Here is a 20,222-nt window from a genome sequence, read left to right as displayed (position 1 = left end):
CTCAAATTTTTTGCTGTCAGGATACCTTAAAAATTATATTCATAAAAATTATGAAGTTTCCAAAGAGCTTTTGCTTGTGAGGTCTTTCTATCAATATTTACCATATTAGAAGTGAGAAATTTATTTATAATTCTAAATCATGACATGTTAACATATTTTTAATGAAAAAATACCTCTATTTTCCAAAGAACTAGAGTGAGGTACAGCACAGTTTTCAATGCTCACGAATCATTCATGTTTGGCTTAACAGAAGACAACTGCATTCTGATACCTGCTTCTGCATTCCATCTCTTGCAATACACTGTTTTGCTTGAAGCACATGCACAATAGAGAACCCAATCTCACACAGACATGCAGGTGAGACAGGGGGAGGTATTTCTGAGAGCCTTTTCAGGGAATTATGGGTAGTCTTCTCTGACAGCCCTCCTAAATTTGCCAAGTGGTGTGGTTCCTTAAAGATCAGTTGTAATAGAATCTGAAACCATATCAATGAAGTGTTTGCCCTATGTTAACTTATTACAATCCAATGGTCTATCTGCCAGGTCTCAGAACCGGTAGGAAATATATATATTAACAGATTTATTTGAAGAAATTGGCCAACACAATTGTGGAGTCTGACTAAGTGAGTCCAAACTCTGTAGGCTGGGCAGTCAGGGAGAGAAGATCACAAGCAGGCAGGCTGGTCCCCCGGTGTGAGCTGCAGCTCATCCACACGGGGCCCAGGAAGGGCGGCAGAGGAAAAGGGGCACACGCAGGTCTCGCTGCTATGCGGGATCTCTTCCCTCACGAAGTGCTAAGGTCAGGCACACCCAGAACAATCTCCCTTTTGATTAACTTTAAATCAAACAATTGAAGACTTAAATGACATCTGGCAAATTCCTTCACAAGAGCACCTAGACTGGTGTTTGACTGCGTAACCAGAAGGTGTGGGTAGGCAACGAAATGGCCACTGCTTCCTGCAGTCATCTAACGCTCACAAGAGGATGTTTTGCAGTCTATTTTTTTAATCTTCCCCTGAAAATATGTTTATTGATTTTACAGGGAGAGTAGGGGAGGGTGGAAAGAAAGAGAAAGAGCGAGAAAAAGAGAGAGAGAGAAAGAGGGAGAGAGACATCGATATGAGAGGGAAACATTAGAAACATTGATCGGTTGCCTCCCTTAAGCTCCTTGACCAGGGATCAAACCCGCAATACTTTGGTGTCTGGGATGACATTCCAACCAATTGAGTCACTGGGCTAGGGCTATAAAAACAAACAAAAAAAAAAAAAAGGAAAAGAAAAAGAAAGGAAGAAAGGCAGCTAGTTCAGCTCACAATGCAAAGCAATCTCACAGTTGCTTTTCCTTGAGACAACCACAGTACTTCAGTATGCAAGTGTTTTATGCAAAGTTACTATTTTGTCACCCAGAATGTTAAAATGACAGTTCCTGAAGAGTCCAGATTTAATAAAACTAATCATTGTTACTGCTTCACCAAGAATATACTTAAGAAAAAGTTATACTGTTTTTATACTGTGACACATGGTAATAAAGAATATGACTCCCTAGCAAAGGGTGGGTGCCAGAGTTGTACCTAGTACAAATGCCAACACACTGTGAAAAAATAGTATCTTGATATTATTATGAAGAATTTTAACCTTGCAATCTCTTGAAAGGGGAGCATAGGGGTCTGTGGAACACACTATGAGAACTGCCAACTTGGAGAAATTCGTAAACAAGTACACCAGCATACTATGTAGAAGAATGTTCACAGAAGGAAACCACACAAATGTCCACCGACAGAGACTGAATACACTCACATAATGGAATACTACTGCCATGAGGAACATGTGATGTGGTGGCACCTACCACCCTCAGATCAAGGCAACCAGGGCCTCTGCCCTGAGCCCTACACTTCAGATCGCCTCTCACCCCCAACCTCCTTCCAGCTGTGCCTGTCACCTTAAAGCAAGTAGTCAGCTGGACCCTGAGTTCCTTTTCTAGACCAGACTCCCAAGTACCTGGTTCTTCAGAATCCCAGCCCAATGGCCCTAGTCCCGTTTTCAGGGATTGAATGAGCCATCCTAGGTTCACCCCAAGAATAGATAACACCACTGGTGTGCCCACACATAAGTCCAAGGGAATGCAAAGGGTCCATGGTGGTCTGGGCATCTACGTGTGTACGTGTGAGGCCCTTTGTGATACAGTATGGAGCAAGGGCAGGAAGAGCGAGAGCGGGTGGACCATGGGGTCTCTCGGCACTTTTGCCCCAGGCCCCACAGATGTTAGGTTCGGTCCTACAGAGACAGATCTTATGCAATATTGACCTTAGTAGGCTCACACACACAATACAATTCCATTTACAAGAAGTTCAAAATAAGGCAAAACTAAAGTATTAGAAATACATATACTCCAAAATGAAAAGCAGGAAAAAAGTTATCACAAACAGATAATGTTTGCCAGAAGATACAGGATGTATGATGTGAAAGGGGCACATGAAGGCTTCAGTGGTCTATTTTCTTTCCCTGGATGAGCATTCATTTATAAGTATTCATTAAATAGTACATGTATTGTTCACTTTAACAAATTATACTTTATTTCACTAAATATTTATTTCAACCAGAAAAAGAAGTGCCTGTTATCATCTTATTTCCTTCTATCCATATTCCCTGCTCACAGTTCACAGTTCTCTCTTTCACTATTGAAAATCTTCACCTATTTATCTATTAAATAATATTTTCAGAATTAAAAACCACATGTGGTTGTAGGTATCAAAATAAAATGGATTCTAAAATCAATAGGGCTGATGAGTGGAAGAGAAAGATGCTCAAAAAATTACTTACCTATTTACTTTTTAATTAAAAAATACAACTATTACTGAACTTAAAAACCACACTGGCATTCAATAACATGTGTCAGTATAAAAAACAGTCCTACCTATGCAAAAGCCTGAAACATGAATGTTTCAAACACAGTATTTGAGGAGAAAACCTTTGAAATAAAGTATTTGCCTAACTTTCTTAGCAGGTGTTAAAAAAGAAAAGAATTCTGAGAACAAGATCATGACGAGTTTGTTTACCATCCTATCCGAGCACTTTGCACAGTCCCAGTGCATAGTAGGCACTCAGCATCCACTCATTGAGTGAACAGGGAATGGTGTGAATATGACTCTGGAGAAAATTCAGGGGTCCTGAGGTTCTCTGGAAATGGCAATCACACTTCCTAAATTCCTAATACTGTCCTAATATCTGACCTGTTAAACCTAAGTGCCCAAGTGACAAAGAGGTAACCAAATGCATCACTGTTTCCCCATTTTTCACTGACACATGCCATGGACAATAGTTTCCAAAAATAGCCACACAATCTGTCAAGGCCTTCATGATCTTCTATAACTATGACATTCCTCATCAAGAGGGGAAGTGGATATATTCCATCATTTTGAATTTGGGCAGGCGTTTGTGACAACATAGTACGGCTGAAGCAATGCTGTGATTTTGAGGCTAGGTCATGAAAAGCATAGACCTTCTATCAGGGTTGAGTTGCTTGTGACACACAGCTTTGGAGCTCAAGTCACAACGTCTAGCTATTCTAAGGATGCCACGCCAGAGAGACCACAGGGACAAAAAGTGATGCCAAAAAAAGCTGCAGCTTTCTAGCCACAACCTCTTTGAGGTTCACCAGACATGTGAGTCAGGAAGCTTTTGAGCCAACTCCAATCCCAGCCACTATCTGAAAGCAACCACATAAGAGACAACAAGCAAGAACAACCAGCAGTCCTGGTCAGTCCCCAGAATCATGAATTGCTGTTTCAAGCCATTAATTTGTTACATTACAATAGATAACTGATGTAATAACACACAACCCAGTTCTTAATGCAAAGCAGTCCCTGTGTTTATATTATGCAAGGAACACTAGTAATACAGATTTCAGTTTTTATTTAACAACAGCTAACAGCTAACAGCAAACAACAATTGAAGATTTTGAAAAAAATACCCTAGTCACAAAAATCTAGATTGACAAAACTAATCAACTCACTTAAACAGATTTTTCCAGTGAGTTTTTAAAACCAATAGCCATCAAAATCTTTTTTGACTTTCAAAAATGACATTAATACTTTCTCATTTACTTCCCATAAGGCAGTAGTTCTCAAAATGCAGTTCCAGGAGCACTAGCATGACACGGGACAACTTGTTAGAAACCAGAACCTCTGAGGGTGGAGCCGGGATTCCGATGAAAGCTGTTTGAGAATCACTGTCCCCGGCCTCGCCAGATTACAACTTTCAAGTTCATGAGCATTTTATTTCATTTACTCTCCATGGTCCGCACGACATAGGTGAGGGCAGCTATCATGCTTATTTTATAATGAATGAAGCTTAGACTAAATAATAAAGAACTCATCCCAGTTGCTACATTTAAGACACAAAGACGGGAATGGAAGTCTAAATTCAACATTTAGTGGGCACATGGGGACAGCGAATGTGTTTCCAATTATTTGAATTTATAATTTTGAACACAACAACTGAAGAGGCCTTTTTGTAATATCAGTGTACACAGTCAGGGGTAACATCACAGACGGTAGGAGCTTGGCATTTGAACCCTGACTCTTCTTCTCTTAATGCTGTGTACTTTTGAGCAGGAAAGTTAACTTTTCTGAATCTGCTTTGAAAATAGGTGATAATAATGCTTCAAGGGTTAATAATAATAGCTAATAACTAATAGCTAATAATAGCTAATAACTGGACATTCATTATGCACCAGGTACAGCTCTCTATGCTTAAATGAGTCACCATACACTGTGAGGTAGGTATTATCACCACCTTAATATCATAGGTAAAGAAACTGGAAGTACACAGTGATTAAATGTTTCCCAAGTCATAGAGTTCCCTATGGAGCAACAGAGACAGAATTCAAGCCTAGGAGGTCTGAATCCAGAGCGACAGGTTTTCTCAGAATAATAAAGCACCCACCCAGTACAGGGCACATATCAGGAATTCAATAAAAAAAGTAACATTATCATTATTGTTATAAATACTTACCATTACCATCTTTTAGTCCCTGAATAGGTAGACTGTTGTTTATTTCCAGCATCCTAATATTCTGGGAAAGATGTCCATCTTTACAATTTGTAAACATTACTAATAAGTAAAATAAAATCAGAGCTAAGGGAACAAAGACTGTGTTGTGTATCTAAGTGTGAATCCTGAGGAGGACCAGAGAAACATCTCTAAATATTTAATATTTTATACTTATACTTATTCCACTCATGCCTGAAGGATGACATCTAATTACATGTCCCTTAACATGTATAACTATACATTATTACTTATCATAAAAACAAGCAGCACGAAAATCTAACCATAACATTGTGCTCAATGGCTTCTCCTCAATTATTAGAAAATCCAGGAAGATAGGTGACCTACTACATATTAAAAGTACAGGCTTTTTGATTGCTAATTTTCTTACCAACTATCCTTCCTATTTGCTATAAATGATTTCCTATTGACATTATAGAAAACTCAAGATTATCTATCTAAAAAAATTAGTTCTTAAGACTTACCCATAATGAGACTCTACAGGAAAAATTTTAATGACTCATCACTGCCTTGGGTAAATATGGTCAGGACTACGCTGCCCAAAAGCGATGATAGCACGGGGAGGTACCTGATGTCTGCAGTGAAGAACAACCGTGTCACCAGCCTTCACTGCTGTGCACTTACCTCCACTGCATAGTGCAAAGCTGACGAGCCAGGATGCAAGGACAGGTTTTGAAAAGGCTTGATATGTGGTTTCTCCCATCCAGACTCTGAGGACCACTCAATTGTCAACATGTGATCCGTGAAAACGGTTCCAAAAACCACATTATCTGGGTCTGGTTTCTCCTTTAAAGTGGTGGCTGGTGTGATTATTAGATCTTTAGCCTGGGGAAGAGAAATCAGCACCATCAAAGAAGAGCAACTGAACATCTACTGGCTACAGATAAAGAGAGTTAAAAAAAAACCATAAAATTTAAGTCACTGGCCATTAACAATTGAAATCACTTGACTCTTTTGCTATCCCCAAAACTTCTTTACCTTATCATTGGAATGGTGAACCTTCTGACCACCTTCACCCATTTCCCTACCCCCTACACCTCCACTTGACTTGCAAATGTTGGCAACCAGCTCAGAAATTTAACATTATATGAGCCAGACAAATCATGCCTGCATTCAGGATTTAGCCTGCTATTTGGAATCTCAGCAATGTACACTGCCTAGTAAATATCAGAACCAAAATTCAGTGATATTTAGAAACAGGGACAAAAATAGCAGATGGGGTAAAATGAATCAGAAAAGGGAACACATCTCCTCTTTGTTACCATTATAGGGCCCATGTGGAGCACTTGGCAAAGAAGAAAGGAGTGTCTTCTATAATAAATACAGCAGCACCAGCAATAACTTGTTAAAATAAAATGAATGCCTTTAAGAACTGAACACCTTGATGATGGTTATACTTCAACTCCCCCCATAAAAACAAATTCTTGGATAAGCCTTAAACCTCCCGGGGAAAGTGTAGAAGCAATGAACAGAGTGAAGCAACTGTTTTCCTGCTTGAACACAGAGAAGTCGAGAATGAACACCAACATATTAATCCTCTGTTCTGTGCCAAGGAAACAATAAACAAAGGGAGCTCGTACTGAGAGAAAGATAAATAGAGCAATAGGAAATAACCTCATGCAGCAGCATTTCACCAGCACTGCACGGAGCCAGCTTGCCCCTTACAAATGACCAACCACATGAGCATTCAAATCACAATCTCATCACTAACTTTTTCATAGTCCTAGGAAGCTGACAAAAATCATAGGTGAAGGAAGTTTTTGGCCAACTGTAAAATATTAACCAAGCACAGCTTCGACCTGTTAAGAAGTTATAAGGAAAGTCAAACTCCACTTCCTTTAACACACAAAAGTACATATCCACCATCTCTATCCCCAAAATCAAACACAGAATTTCACTTTATATCATCAGCTTTTATTATTTTCAAATGACCTAACTACTTCTGATTAATAATTTTCTGTCTTACGGATGCCTTATCATTTGGTATGTTATGAATGATAATCTGTTTTAATTTTAGAATAATATTCAGGCTTAAATGTATTTAAAAACAACCAGAAAGCTCATTACAAATCTAAAATGGAACACAATATTTCCTTTAAAACTTGGTCCCTATTTCTGACATTCATATTCCTTTTTACTTCTTTACTTCTTAACCCTTAATTTATTGAACAAGAAGAGTAAGCCTGCTTATTATTTTACTTAAATTTTTAACTGTAAAGAAGGGAAGAAAAATGAAAAATATAAAATCGGCAACTACTATCGTGGCTACCACGTTCCTTCCCACTTCTTAGAGATGGCCTCCATTAACAAATTCTTTATTTATTATCCAGTATTTTCTTTGCATTGTTGTTCCTTTCAAGGTCACTTATCACTCTTCCATTCTCACAACCCTTGGTGTCCTACATTACTCACTTAACTGAGCCACTTGTCCTTTCAAGTATTTCTTTAGTAAGTCTGATTCCCTCAGTAGCAAATACCCTGTTTCTCCCCTGTTCAATGTCCATGAACAGTTTAAATGTCTGCATATTCAAGTCCAAATATTTTAGCCCAACTAACCCCCTTTTTCAATTGTACCTCTCCCTAATGTGCTGCCTAAGTCTTTTACTTATTATTTATCAATGCATTCAGCCACAAGTAAATCAAAACCTAACAGGGAGTTGGTTTTCTCACATTAACGAGTCTGCAGGAGCCAGGCCTGGTTATACTCTGGATTGTCAATGTTCTCTGATTTTCCTGGCATTCTCCTCAGGGTCAAAAAAGGCTGCTGTAGTGGTAGCTTCAGTTTCAATGACCTGACCACATTCTAAAGAAAAAGTGGAGAGTCCCTAGCCAGAGGACTCAGTTGGTTGGAGCATCATTCCCATATAACAAAAAGCTGCAAGTTCATTTCCAGTCAGAGTGTATACAGGATGCAACCAATAGATGTTTTTCTCCCTCTCATGCCCTTTCTCTCTCTAAAATTAATAAACATAGCCTCAGGTAAGGATTAAAAAAAAGAAAAGAAAAATTGGAGAGGACAATACCAGACATATTTGTTCCCTTTAGCCACAAAGTAAAATTTTACCCGAATTTCCCTTATGCCTTATGGTTAGAACTGTGCGGACGGACATCTCTAACTGCGGGGAAGGTGAGGAATGCAAGGTTGTCCCCCAGGGTTGGTCAGTGAACTGTAATAAGGAACAAGAAGAGCTGTATTGGGAACACATTAGCCCAGTGCTAGAAAACAGTGCCTGTCCTTAAGAATTCTTGTTCATATACCTTTGTGTAACATGGAAGGAAAAACAGGACGAAAACTTGACTACAGAAATCTTCCCCCCCCCACACACACACACACACACACACACACACACACACACACACACACACACTGTTTTCCTCTCTGCCATTTCCTCCACTTGTAGCACTGGGCATGAGATGCCTCCCATTTATCCAAACTCTTTTCTTTCTTCTTCCAGCAGTGAGTGTGGAATCTGGCTCAGTAACCTATTCTAGTATCCTCAGCTTTCAAACTACTCTGCACTACCTTTCCTTACCCTTCATGCAGCCCCTCCACATAGGCAGCTCACCCTCCAGGAAGCTTGGTTTGGCTCCACCAAATCCTTTTAATTGATGTGAACAACTGGGAAATGGGAGTCATGCTTCCTTATTGCACAGGCCTAACTCTCATTTAGCACAGCAACTATTATATGGATCATTTGTGTTTGATTAATTCAGTTCTAAATTTCACAGGACTTGTCTTCATCTTCATGGTTAGATATTGACATGATAGACTGCTACCATTTTTATTTTTAAAAAATTGCACTTACTATGTTTCATAAAAGACCTTTTGATTATTGTTTTTGCAAATCCTGAAAGAACCAACATTAAGAATGGCCACGACCCGGTATATAATTTTTACTTTTCTGAACATTCTCCTTAAAATACTTGTGGACTACCCATATAAGCTAAGGCCCAGAGAGATCAACTTAATCAATGGCAAAGCATATATATTGAATAAGGTGTTTTTATGCTCAATTTGGTATTCTTGTAATAAGAACTTGCTAATACCAGTTAACTGTCTAGAAACTGAATATAAATGATTATATTACCAGGTACTAGTTCTATTTCAGTAAACCACTACATTCTGCTGTAAGGCATGCAATTTCTTAATGAAGTGAATAGCAACCCTCCAAGTCTCTGATCTGTGTGTAAAGGCTGCCCCAGTGGCACTTTTTCAGAGTAATGCGCTATTTGGTGGCTTTGGAATTGCACCAAGAACTCCGGTTGTACTTTCTTTGAGAAAATTCCTGTCATTCTGGAAACTAAAAGTAACAGCTGTTAACCTGAGTTCAAAGAGAAATTACCAAAGAATAATAAATTTAAATAATTTTAGATGTTATAGTTGAAGGAAGTAGAAAAGTAAATAATATTAACTAACAGTGTGTGATTGGTTTTATGTAGGTATGAAATGCAGTTCTAAGGTAAAAATCATTGGCATAAAAGAAACAAATTTTATAAACAATTTTAATGAGTGTTCTTTAAAAATCAATCCCTTTTTCTACACTCCCTTTCCAAGTATGGATAAAAAAGAAACTACTTGTAAAATCTCCTGCATAATTGTCTCCTTCCAATGCACCATATTCCCCGATGACTTCAAGTCAGAATGTTTTTATACCATTGGCTTGCTTGTGGAGAATTTGGAAGGCCACCATGACTGGATTGTGAAATGACAAGAAATATTGACAAAAACAGGGCATATTAAAAAGCAACAATTTCCTAACTCAAAACACATGCTTGGATAATCTTGCTCTGAAATAGGGAAGCCGGTAGCAGGCTAGCACAACCTGGCTGAGAGCACCAGAGGACTGCATTAGCTGACATTTGGGCAAGAGCTTCTGCTCCACACTTCATGTTGCATCTGCACGTCTCTGCAGAGGCCTCAACGCAAACTTTCAAAGACTATCTCTGCATTACTACTGTATCAGAAATGGCAGAATTTTATTCTACAATAAGTGCTTTCTTTTTTTAACTCTATTTGAGAGGGTTAGGTGCTCTGTTATTGTCTTTTAGAGACAAAACCGATAAGGAGGTATGAAGAGGAGAATTTCGATTTGGAGTGCCACATTCTGTGGAGATCTATAAAGCAGGGGGAATCGGAAGAAACTGACAGCTGACCTTTTCGAAACAAAGAGACTCTGCAGTACACAAAGAGATCCCATAGGATTCCTCGGTAATAAGACATCCCATTGCTAGGCCCTGTTGGAACACTGCATTCTCACTGTAAAATGACTGCCTCAAAATGGGGGCTGGGGATGCAATATGGAAACTATCCACTAGAGCCCCAAGAGGCAATTTAAAAGTTATACATGGGGTAAATCAAGAAAGAGGTTAAAAAACGGGTCAAAAGCAAAGATGGTCCTTTAAAATGCACCACTTTCTCTCAAAATTGTCAATTTCATTTTTCATTTGCTTCATCACATATGCACTATGAATACCACCACATTTTGATAGGTAAATTCATGAGTATAAAATGTCAATATGCCTCCCTCAACTAAAATCTAATAAACAGAAGTCTAAATGAACAAATAAAGACATTACTTACTCTGTGAATTCTTTACTTTGTAAAATAGTTACTCTACGTATGAAAGGATAAAGAATGTACTCCCCCTTCAGGGAAGCAGAGTTGTGCCTTTCCCTTCCCCCACTCCTCCCCTCTCAGGCCTGCATCCCCTAAACTCTAAAGGACCCCAGGAGTCCTGCAGCCAGGGGAGCAGTGGGTGGCAGCACCTTGTCCCAGGCTAACCCCCTGAACCTATCTCCAAGGCCCCTTTTCCCTTACTTCTCCGTGAGCTGACAGCAGCCCTGCCTGGGCTCTCTTCTGCTGCTGCTTCCATCCTAAGCCCTTGTTTCACTGCCCCCAGCTTTAATAAATGTACTGTCTTAAAAAAAGTATAAAGACCTTTTGGGAAAATTTTTATTCATCTGTATACCCTTTGAGTAATCTATTTACTGTAATAGATGACCCTTAGAGATTATCAAGTAAGAGTCCCTTTTATCTCATTCTTTCAAAGACCCATATCTGAAAATCTCAGTCCCCAAAAATGTATTAGCATTTAGTCTTAATAGAGAAAGCAGATTGGCTACAAGGTTATAGAGGATATTCTCTGTAAAGGACCACAAATAGAATCCGCATACTTATTTTTGTGCAGAAATTAGTATATTCTATTGTGTTTTGATTTTTAAAAAATCCTGAGTGCAGGAACCTTATCTTGACTATATCTTTGGATTTCCAATGCCTAACAAGTCCCTGGTACACAGTAAAACCTGGAGGGGGTGGTTGTAAAACATGGGTCAAATTTCACTCCCTCTCTGAACCCTGCCAGACATGAGATCATTAGGACACTCTGTGCTGTGGATGACCACTGGCAGTGCCTGAAACAGGCAGCAGGAGATCAGAACCAGGCATAAAAAGAAGCAGCAAAAAACCTCAGTGGTTGGGGAGGAGAGGAGGGGGCGGAGGTGGAGGTAATGATGACTACAGAGAAAATAATACCTTATATTTGTATTTTTACTGGTTTCAAAGTACTTTTACAAGACTCTTTTTCAGTTGCTCCTCATTATTCTTCTGTGAAGCATGAGATTTAATACATAAAACCATAATTCATTGGGAAAAGAAGAAAATTTTACTCTAAGATATATTAGGTGCTGCTTAAAGAGAAAAATCACAAACTTAACTTTTTGCACAAATGGAGTGAGGGTTATACTTATACAGTCAGATAAACCTTTAGGTAAACATTCATTAATTGATAACTTTCCAATGAATATTTATGATTTATGAAATACGATAAGCAATTATTAACTGCTAGGTAGTTTTAGATGTGATGTATGTACTCCTGCTCCCCAAATTATTTTTAAAAGGCATAGCAACATATCAAACTACTATAGCTGTGGCCAGTGTTGCTCAGTTGGTTGGAGTGTCCTCCTATAAACCAAAAGGTTATAGGTTTGATTCCCAGTCAGGGCCCATGCCTAGGTGGCAGGTTCAGTCCCTGGTCAGGATCCAAGCACAGAAAAGAGGTAACTCATCCATGTTTCTCTCTCACATCGATGTTTCTCTCCTCTCTCTTGCTCCCTTCCCCTCTCTCTCTAAAACCAACAAGCATGTCCTCCGAGTGAGGATTTAAAAGCAAAACAAAAAAACTACTGTAAAACCAGCACAGTGAAAATTGCCCCAAATGTCAACAAGAAATGAATTTCTTCAGTTGAATTGTTTGACTTAATCTCTGGCACACAATTTACCTTTAAAGTTCTCATGACCGCATGTGATCTTGCTTCTCTGGCACATTCTTCCAAGCATCCATTATTGCAGTCCTTAAAGAGGAATGAAATCCGTTAATTAAGTAAAACCAGGTGGGTACCAGGGGCCTGGGGTAATCAATATCACTCACCATCACAATCGTGCTCTGCTGCAGTACCCAAGCAAACAGGAAAAGGAGGCTGGAACACCCAGGCACAGCCCCACAGGAAAAGGTCCTGCGAGTGATGTCCCTCACTTCCCACCCTGCCCCAGGTCGTGACTGTTTTTGTCTTCCACCGCTGGCTTGTGCAGGCTGCTTAAAATCCAGGTTAGCCCTACAGAGCCACGGTTCACTAGCAAAGAACAAGAAGGCAATTGTCTCCCTTATATCTGAGCAAATAGTCTAGTCCAGGGTTTTAAGCCATTTATAGAAAAATCTCCAGGGTGCGCTCAGCCTCGTGGTCTTGTCAATCTCCAGCATACAATAGCGAGCCTGGAAAAGGGATGGGGAGGAGAGTGAATCATGTTCTCCCTGGGCAGGGTCCTCCTATGCAGGCGCAGGGATACCAAACACCAGAGGCCAAAGACAAAACTTCATGGAACTGGGGATAATTTAAAATACACTTAAGGACAGAATGGGAGAATGGCAAATTGGAGAAAGATGCAGACCTTAATTTTTTTTTAATACAGCCTAATTTGCTAAGTAACTGCAGAAGAGAGGGAAGAAAGGGATACAAGGAGGCAGAAGGCTGCGGGCAAAATATTTTGGGGTGGCAAAGGCAGGTAGGATGTTGCTGTCAGTTCTGGGAGCCCAGAAATTCCGCTCCCGCCTCCTTCCCCAAAGCGGTTTCCATGACGACTCTCACGTCCCCGGGTGGGGGTGCTCTCAGCGCTTGGGGCACATCTCTGCTGGGTTTTAGACTTGGCCGGCGGGGGCCTATCTGAGGCGGAGTTCGCAGGCTAGGACCCTAGATTTCGGGCAGGGCTGTGGTAAGAGGAGATATCTCGGTGGAGGCAGAACGGCGGTGCCAGGAGAAGCAGAACGTTGCAGGCAACGGCGGCAATGCGCCTGGCCAGGCCCGCGCACTTAGGAGACTTGGACTCTAATCCACCCCCCTTCCTCAAACTACCCGGCTCGAGGTACCTGGCGGGCGAGGGCCACGGCAGCGCTGGGCAGGCTGGCCATGGAGAGGCTCCGGGAGCTCCGGACTGCAGAGAATGGCTGCGGCGGCACGCAGAGCGCGGCTGCATGCGAAAGCTAGCGGCACTGACCGCAGGGAGTCTGCCGCCACCGCCCCTGACCCAACGCAAGGGCGAGATGCAGGAAACCGCGCATCCTCTCACGCAGCCCCTCCACCCTCCTGGTCCCTCTTGAGTCCGGAAAACCAAAGCCCTAGTCCCTGCCACCAGATGTCTCGGGCTGGGGCACAAGAGTGTGTGCCACCAGGGGCTACCTTTCTGAGTGCAGGCACTCTGCTAGCATACTTACTTATCAACAACCCCTTGGGGGAGCAGCCCGGAGATGCCACTCGGCCAAAATGAAGGCAATGTCGGGGGAAAGTATATTTACGTAGGGCATATTTTCCGTTGACAAACCAACAAAAGACAGTACCCCATTCTGATACCCCTCCTCACCCCCGCGGAGAGTTGCAGCCCCGCTTGGGCAGTTGTGCGTGGGGTCTTGTCTGCCACCGGCGGCCATGTGCAAACTAAGTCGCATTGTAACTCGGTGTCGCAGGACCACTAGGCTCACATTCCCTAAGAGCTGTTTCTACCCACAGACCTTGATGCCACTTGGATCCACCTCTTCATCATTTTCAGACAAAATAGATTATCAACGACTCCCAATGAAACTGCTTTGACAGTTTGCTGATACAGGCTTGGAACAGCACCGTTTAGAAGCCGGGCTAGAAAAGGGATGTTTGAAATACTACTGGAATACAGAAAAGAAGAATCGTAATACCTGCTGAAAGGACAAAGCCAGCCCCATTTGCTACTGCGGCACCATTGCTGAGCAGGCCTGTGATCTTGTTAAGCACGATTGCCATTTTATTCTTCTGAGCTTGTCCCCAGCACTGGAAATTACTGGAACAAGAACAGAACCTCGCTCTACAGCCACAGGCAGCAGATAACATTGGAATAAACTGCAGCATCCATGCCCCACACAATAGCTATGCCCCCACCACTTTTAATCCAATTATAACCCAAAGAAAGCTCCCAGCCCCCACCCCTCAGGGCTGGTGCATCTCTCCACACCACACCCCTTTCCTTTCTCAGAGAGTGAATAAAAACTTTATTCTCTACACTTTCTTCTCTTTGTGAATTCCTTCACAGCCAGTGTCACCGACCACCTTAACTTTTTGGTGGCCTGTACAGGAACATACTCTATTTCTCCCTCTCCTCCAGCCTCCTGAGACTTGGGACTAGAGGAGTAGTGGGCAGTGGAAGCTGGACCTGGGCTGACCCCCTAACCCTGTCTCTGTGAGGTTTGGAGAGAGGATTCTAATCCTTCTCCATCTCTCCAGACTCTGGGGACAGCCTCCTCCTTGCCCATCTTAATGGCCAGCGATTGGTAGGTCTCCCTGAATCTTGGGACAAAAACTCCTATTGAAGGCGATAGCTTATATATACCCTTGTCTCTTTGTAAACCCCAGTACTGAGTCTATCACTTTCGCAGGGTTTCAGCTGGGAGGGATGCCTCCAACCGTCTCCCTGCTGGTTCAGTCGGCTCTTGGGGCCCGGAGATGCCTGGCTCTGAGGCAGAACCTGTGTTCAGTCTGCCCTCAGGTTCAAGGACGCTCAGCTCTGGCCACAGACCTCTGGGTCTTTTGAGTTGGGGATGCCCTTCTCAAACCTCGCCTCACCTCCAGTTGTTTTCATCCCTGAGATATCCTTCCCTTTTCTTTTTTGTAGTTCTCACCATGGACAATATTGAAATACCCACCCAAGGAATCCCCATTGGGTTATGTATGTAAGAATGCAAAGGCTTCCGACCTCAAACCCAAGCGCTTGATTTCCTATTGCAACACAGCCCAGCCTCAATACAAACTGCCTGACCAGGAAGTCTGGCCCATGAATGAATCTCTTAACTATAATATTATCCTCCAACTTGACTTGTACTGTCACTGCTCTGAGAAATGGTCTGAGGTTCCTTACATTCAGGCCTATTTCAAAATCTCACCATCCTGATCTCCGAACTTCCTGTCCCGTGTTCTTATTGCACCGACTTCCCTTCCTCCTCCATCTTCCCAAGATTCGGATGACCTCTTCCTCTCTGTACCTCCTCCTCCATATCCCCTGTCATGTGACTCTTCATCACCCTTTCCATCTGCCCTCCCTACTCCTCAGACATCTCTCCCTGCCCCCTCTTCTGATTGGGTTCTCCTGGCCATACCAGTTCAAGCCATCTCTTTCAGAAGCCTCCTAAGCCTGTGACCCAGTTCCCTCTCCATGAGGTTGCTGGATTAGAGGGCATTATTCCTTTTCAATGTCAGACCTCTCCCAAATTGAGGGCAGACTTGGCAGTTTTTTGGCAAACCCAGCTAAGTTTACAAAGCAGTTGGAGTATCTCACTCTGTCCTATGACCTCTCCTGGAGGGATATTCATATTATCTTTGCTACATGTACCAATTTGGGAGGAGAGGCTGTATTTGGCCCAAGGGACAGGAGTATGGTGATGACCTAAATCAGAGGCAGCCTAATACTTATGCCCCCGGCACCACGGCCATCCCTGACCAGGACACCAATTGGGATGCCGAAGTAAGTCCTCTGACCATAGTAAATGGTATCACATGCTCTCCTGCTGCACAGAGGGGATGAAGCCGGCCACTACTGAGCTTGTTAACTGACAAGGTCATAGGTTTGCTAGGCAAATGGAGCCACAAAAGCAACGGCTTTGTCCTTTCACCTATTGTTTCCCCCGATGTGTCTTCCTGGGGACTGAGGGCAATGTCAGCCTAAATTATGAGCCTTCAAAAAGGCATTTAAATAAGAAGTGGTAAATTAAGCTGACTTGAACTGGGGAAAGGAGGAGGGCAGTTTATTCTGGGTAAAAGCAGTTAAATCTGGTCTGTTTTAGAATTGATTTTATACTGTCCTAAAGATAATATAGCTATAATTTTATCAGAAAACAATATCCCCTTCCTCTTGCCCCAACCCTCCTTCATACAATGAACAGAAAAGCCTCTTTTACTGGGGTGGAGTCCCAAGCTACAAAGACCATGTGGCCAGGCAGGTCTCATCAAGGAGTGTCCCCAGAAACCCAGTCTCTCTTTTTTTTTAAATCCTCACCCACAGAACCAGACTAATGATTTTAGAGAGGGAGGTAAGGAGGGAGGGAAGAGAGAGTAAGAGAGAAACATCTATCGGTTGCCTCTCAAATGCTACTGCCCCAGACCAGGGAATGGAACCAGCAACCTACTGCATGTTTTGGACTATAAAACGTGCTCTCCCCACCCCTCCCTGCCCCAATGTGGGAGGAATAATGGTTGTTAATGCTGCTGTTGAGTTCTGTTTACATTTACATTGGTGGAATATTATGTTATTAAATATTTTCCCACATTTTTTGCTTCAAAATTTTTTCCTATTTTCCTCCTCTAAAACCTAGGTGTGTCTTATGGTCTGAAAAATACAGATGAGTATGTGCCCTGGCCTGGACTGGAACCCACAGCCTCTTGGTGCACGGGACGACATTCAGCCAGCTGAGCCACCTGGCCTGGGCTGGGGTCTGTTTCTAAAGAAATTTAAAATCAAATTTTAAAATTAAAAAATACAGACTTAGTAAACTAAGGCCAGGTTAAAAGCCTAGCCATGTAGCTCAGCCAGTTAAAGCATCATCCCAATATGCCAAGGTTGCAGGTTCGATGCCCGGTCAAGACACATAGAAGAATCAACCAATGGATGCATAGATAAGTGGAAGAATAAAAATGATGTTTCTCTCTCTCTCTCTCCTTCTCAATAATAAATAAATAAAGACTGAGTAAACTCTAGAATAAAGACTGAGTAAACTCTAGAGCTTCCAGTTTGAGACTCCTACCCAAAGCTTAAGAATAAGAAACCCTTAGTTGAAGAATTATAAACAACTTTTTTGCATTCAAGAGGTTGGTGTAAATGTCCACACCAGGCATTCATTCAGAGCCTGTTATTGTTTTAAAGGCAGCCACAACCACACAACTTCAGTCTTCTTGTTATTTTAAAGGTTACCTGTAAATCCACCCTTTTCAGTGAAGAAAGCATATAGAATACAAGCATGGTGCTATGGAAGAGTGACTGCAGCGCCACCTCTGCCTTTCAGAGCCCAGCTCTGTGCAAGTGCCGTCTCTATTAACTGCTCCTGCTTCCTCCCACTTCAAGGGACTCTAGTTTGACTTCTGTCTAATTATTCTGTCTAAACACCTTTAGGTTCCTAATAGCCTTCATTTTGCTCAACCCAATGGTTTTGCATCCTGTGCATTTTCAGGGCTGCATTTGTATGCTGATGACTTAAGTATACACTTTTTCATTCTATCTCTTTCCTGAGCAGTAAGTACTCAACAGGGTAAAAGACAAAAATCTATCTAAAATATTTTGATGTGTATTGCATTTTGACTGCGCTGGGCTAGGTGCTGGGGTGCAGTGGGAGCCCATGTCCACCCCATCACCATAAACTGCCTCTGCCCCAGGAGAAAAAATGCTGCTTATGTTAAAAAGTGTTAACTAATCTCACAGAGATAAAATTGCAAATGTAACAAGTGCCACCTGTGCTTTAAGAGCCTCTAATAATGGGATGTAACAGCCTTAGAAAGGTCTCAAAAGGCTGTCCAGCAAGGGATTTTTTTTAATTGAATGTATTGGGTTGACACTGATTAACAATTATAAGGGTTTGTGGTGCAAGATTCTGTAACACACCATCTATACACTGTATTGTGCGCTCACCACCCCAAGGCAAGTCTCTGTCCGTCACCATTAGTTCCCCCTATACCCTCCTACACCTTCCTCCCGCCCCAACCTCCCCCTCCTGGCAGGCAATCACCACACTGCTTGCTGTCTATTGCCATGAGTTTTTTCTCTTTTCTCCTTTTGTGCTCCCTCCCTCCCCCTTTCACAGCTGTCATACTGCTCTTCCAGCAAGGGATTCTAAAGCATCTGGAGGGTTAAAAAAATTATTATAAGAAGGGGGGAAGAACATCCAGAATGAAAATGAGTTCCAGGCCAGAAGGACATCCCTGAGAAGGGAAGGTACCTGGTGATTGAAAGGTCCGAAAGAGAGCCAGGCCTGGGGTAGAGACAAGCAATGGGTGCTCAGTCCAGGGTGAGACTGGGAGGGTAGGCAAAGGGGCAAACATGTAGTGTCTTATATACAGAGAGAGAGAGTTAAAGAATAAGGTCCCCCCACAAAAAGTTAAAAGCATGACTGTGCCCTCTGGAGTCTCCAAACACTGTAACCAAAAGTAGGCCCGGCTGCCCGCCACTACAAAACTCAATACTTGAGAGGCAGGTGCTGATGATGTAAAGGAAAGTGGTTTATTTTCAGGTGCAGGCAACCTGGAGGATAGGGGTTCATGTCTCAAAGCCCATCTCCTGAGAAGATGGGGGCCTCCTATCTCAAAGCCCATCTCCACCTCTTTAATTAGAGACAGAGATTTTTTGTAAGGAGTAAGAAGGAAATGGAACAAAGAGATTAAGGGAGAGGGATGAGAAGTTCTGTACGTGCAGACCAGCACAGTCCATTCCGATAAGGCAAGTGACGGTCCGGTGTGTGTCATCCTGGTGTAGTCAGTCTGGCTTCATGCCACCCTGGCTTCACCTCATCCCGGCTCCATGGATGAAAGTCAACAAATCTCCTGGAGCTGGGGTGCTTGAAGAACAGAATCTATATCTTTATAAACTAGTTCCTAGGATTCTTATACAAATGTGCTCTTCAACTATAAGCTACATATTAGAGTCAGCATTTACAGAAACAATGTCAAATGGTACAGAAAAAATGTCAAAAGAATGGTGGGTGGGTTACAATTCCCCACCAGTATATCTCCCACTATTACACAGCCACTTCTCTCCCTCACAGCCGCCCCTCTCCCCTGGAGACAGTCTCCCAGGCAGGCCCCCCTGCCATGCTCCCTTCTTCCCCCATCTGATATATCCTTCAGGCTGTAATCAGAATAGTCACTTAAAAAAACTTTTTCTAAACCAGTCTCTCCCCACCTCAAAACCAGAATAATATCTGCTGGTGTTGGGAACCACCCTGTCTGGTTTCAGAAGCTGTATCCCCCGCCCCGCCAAGGTTAAGGCTGAGTGAGTGACCTTCGGACCAAAAGCCACTGAGACAAAGCTTATCTCCTTGGCGGGGGCACCACTTCTGCTCCTTTTTCTTCATGAATGGCCCCCAATGCTCGATCAATTAGCCAATGACGGATAAGATTCCCCAAGGGGGGAATGACCTAAGACAGGCACAATCACATGGAGGCTCTCAGGGAAGGACTTGGGTGGCTATGGAAAAAGGGGGTGATGGACCCTCACCCCTTTGCTTTGACAAAGCCTGAGTCCTCCTTCTGTCTGCAAGAAGTCTTCTAATCTCTTGGCTGCCTTACTTCCCCTGCCAGACTTAAGCCTGAAACAATGACAGAGGGTGGTGCAGTCCTTTGCTGGAAAGGGCGGGTTCCCAGGGTGATCAGGCCTAAGAAAGAATACATAAAATCCTGTGAAACCTGCTTTGCTAAGAATGCTCTTAATTAAACGATAAGGGTCCGAGCAGGAAACGAGTTTGTTTCCCAAAGTTTTGCAGCCCTTTAGCTAACAGACCCTGACTCAGAATAGTCCCTCCTAGTTCTTTGTATGCTATCTATTGTTTGATCCTTACTACCTGACAATGAGTAATGAGCTTTACCTGTATTCCTGTGCAA

At 42.5% G+C, this 20,222-nt stretch overlaps 1 protein-coding gene across 6 annotated transcripts in view; it reads right to left on the bottom strand.

The window, feature by feature from the left end:
- The window catches only part of BCAT1 (branched chain amino acid transaminase 1), a 102,301-nt gene that overhangs the window by 56,172 nt on the left and 25,907 nt on the right, over positions 1 to 20,222 (bottom strand). For 3 of the 6 annotated variants that reach the window (XM_036019254.1, XM_028532699.2, XM_036019256.1), the window contains 2 exons: positions 12,348 to 12,419; positions 5,694 to 5,894 (listed from right to left, as the gene is read on the bottom strand). In XM_036019254.1, coding sequence (XP_035875147.1) covers positions 5,694 to 5,894; positions 12,348 to 12,419 — 273 coding nt within the window. Of the gene's footprint in view, positions 1 to 5,693; positions 5,895 to 12,347; positions 12,420 to 12,496; positions 12,863 to 13,489; positions 13,601 to 14,308; positions 14,351 to 20,222 lie in introns of those variants that run through there. The other 3 variants (XM_036019255.1, XM_028532698.2, XM_028532700.2) reach the window with 3 other exon arrangements.

This window comes from Phyllostomus discolor, chromosome 2, assembly GCF_004126475.2.
Source record: "Phyllostomus discolor isolate MPI-MPIP mPhyDis1 chromosome 2, mPhyDis1.pri.v3, whole genome shotgun sequence".
Taxonomy (NCBI): domain Eukaryota; kingdom Metazoa; phylum Chordata; class Mammalia; order Chiroptera; family Phyllostomidae; genus Phyllostomus; species Phyllostomus discolor.
This window is presented reverse-complemented; position numbering and strand designations above follow the sequence as displayed.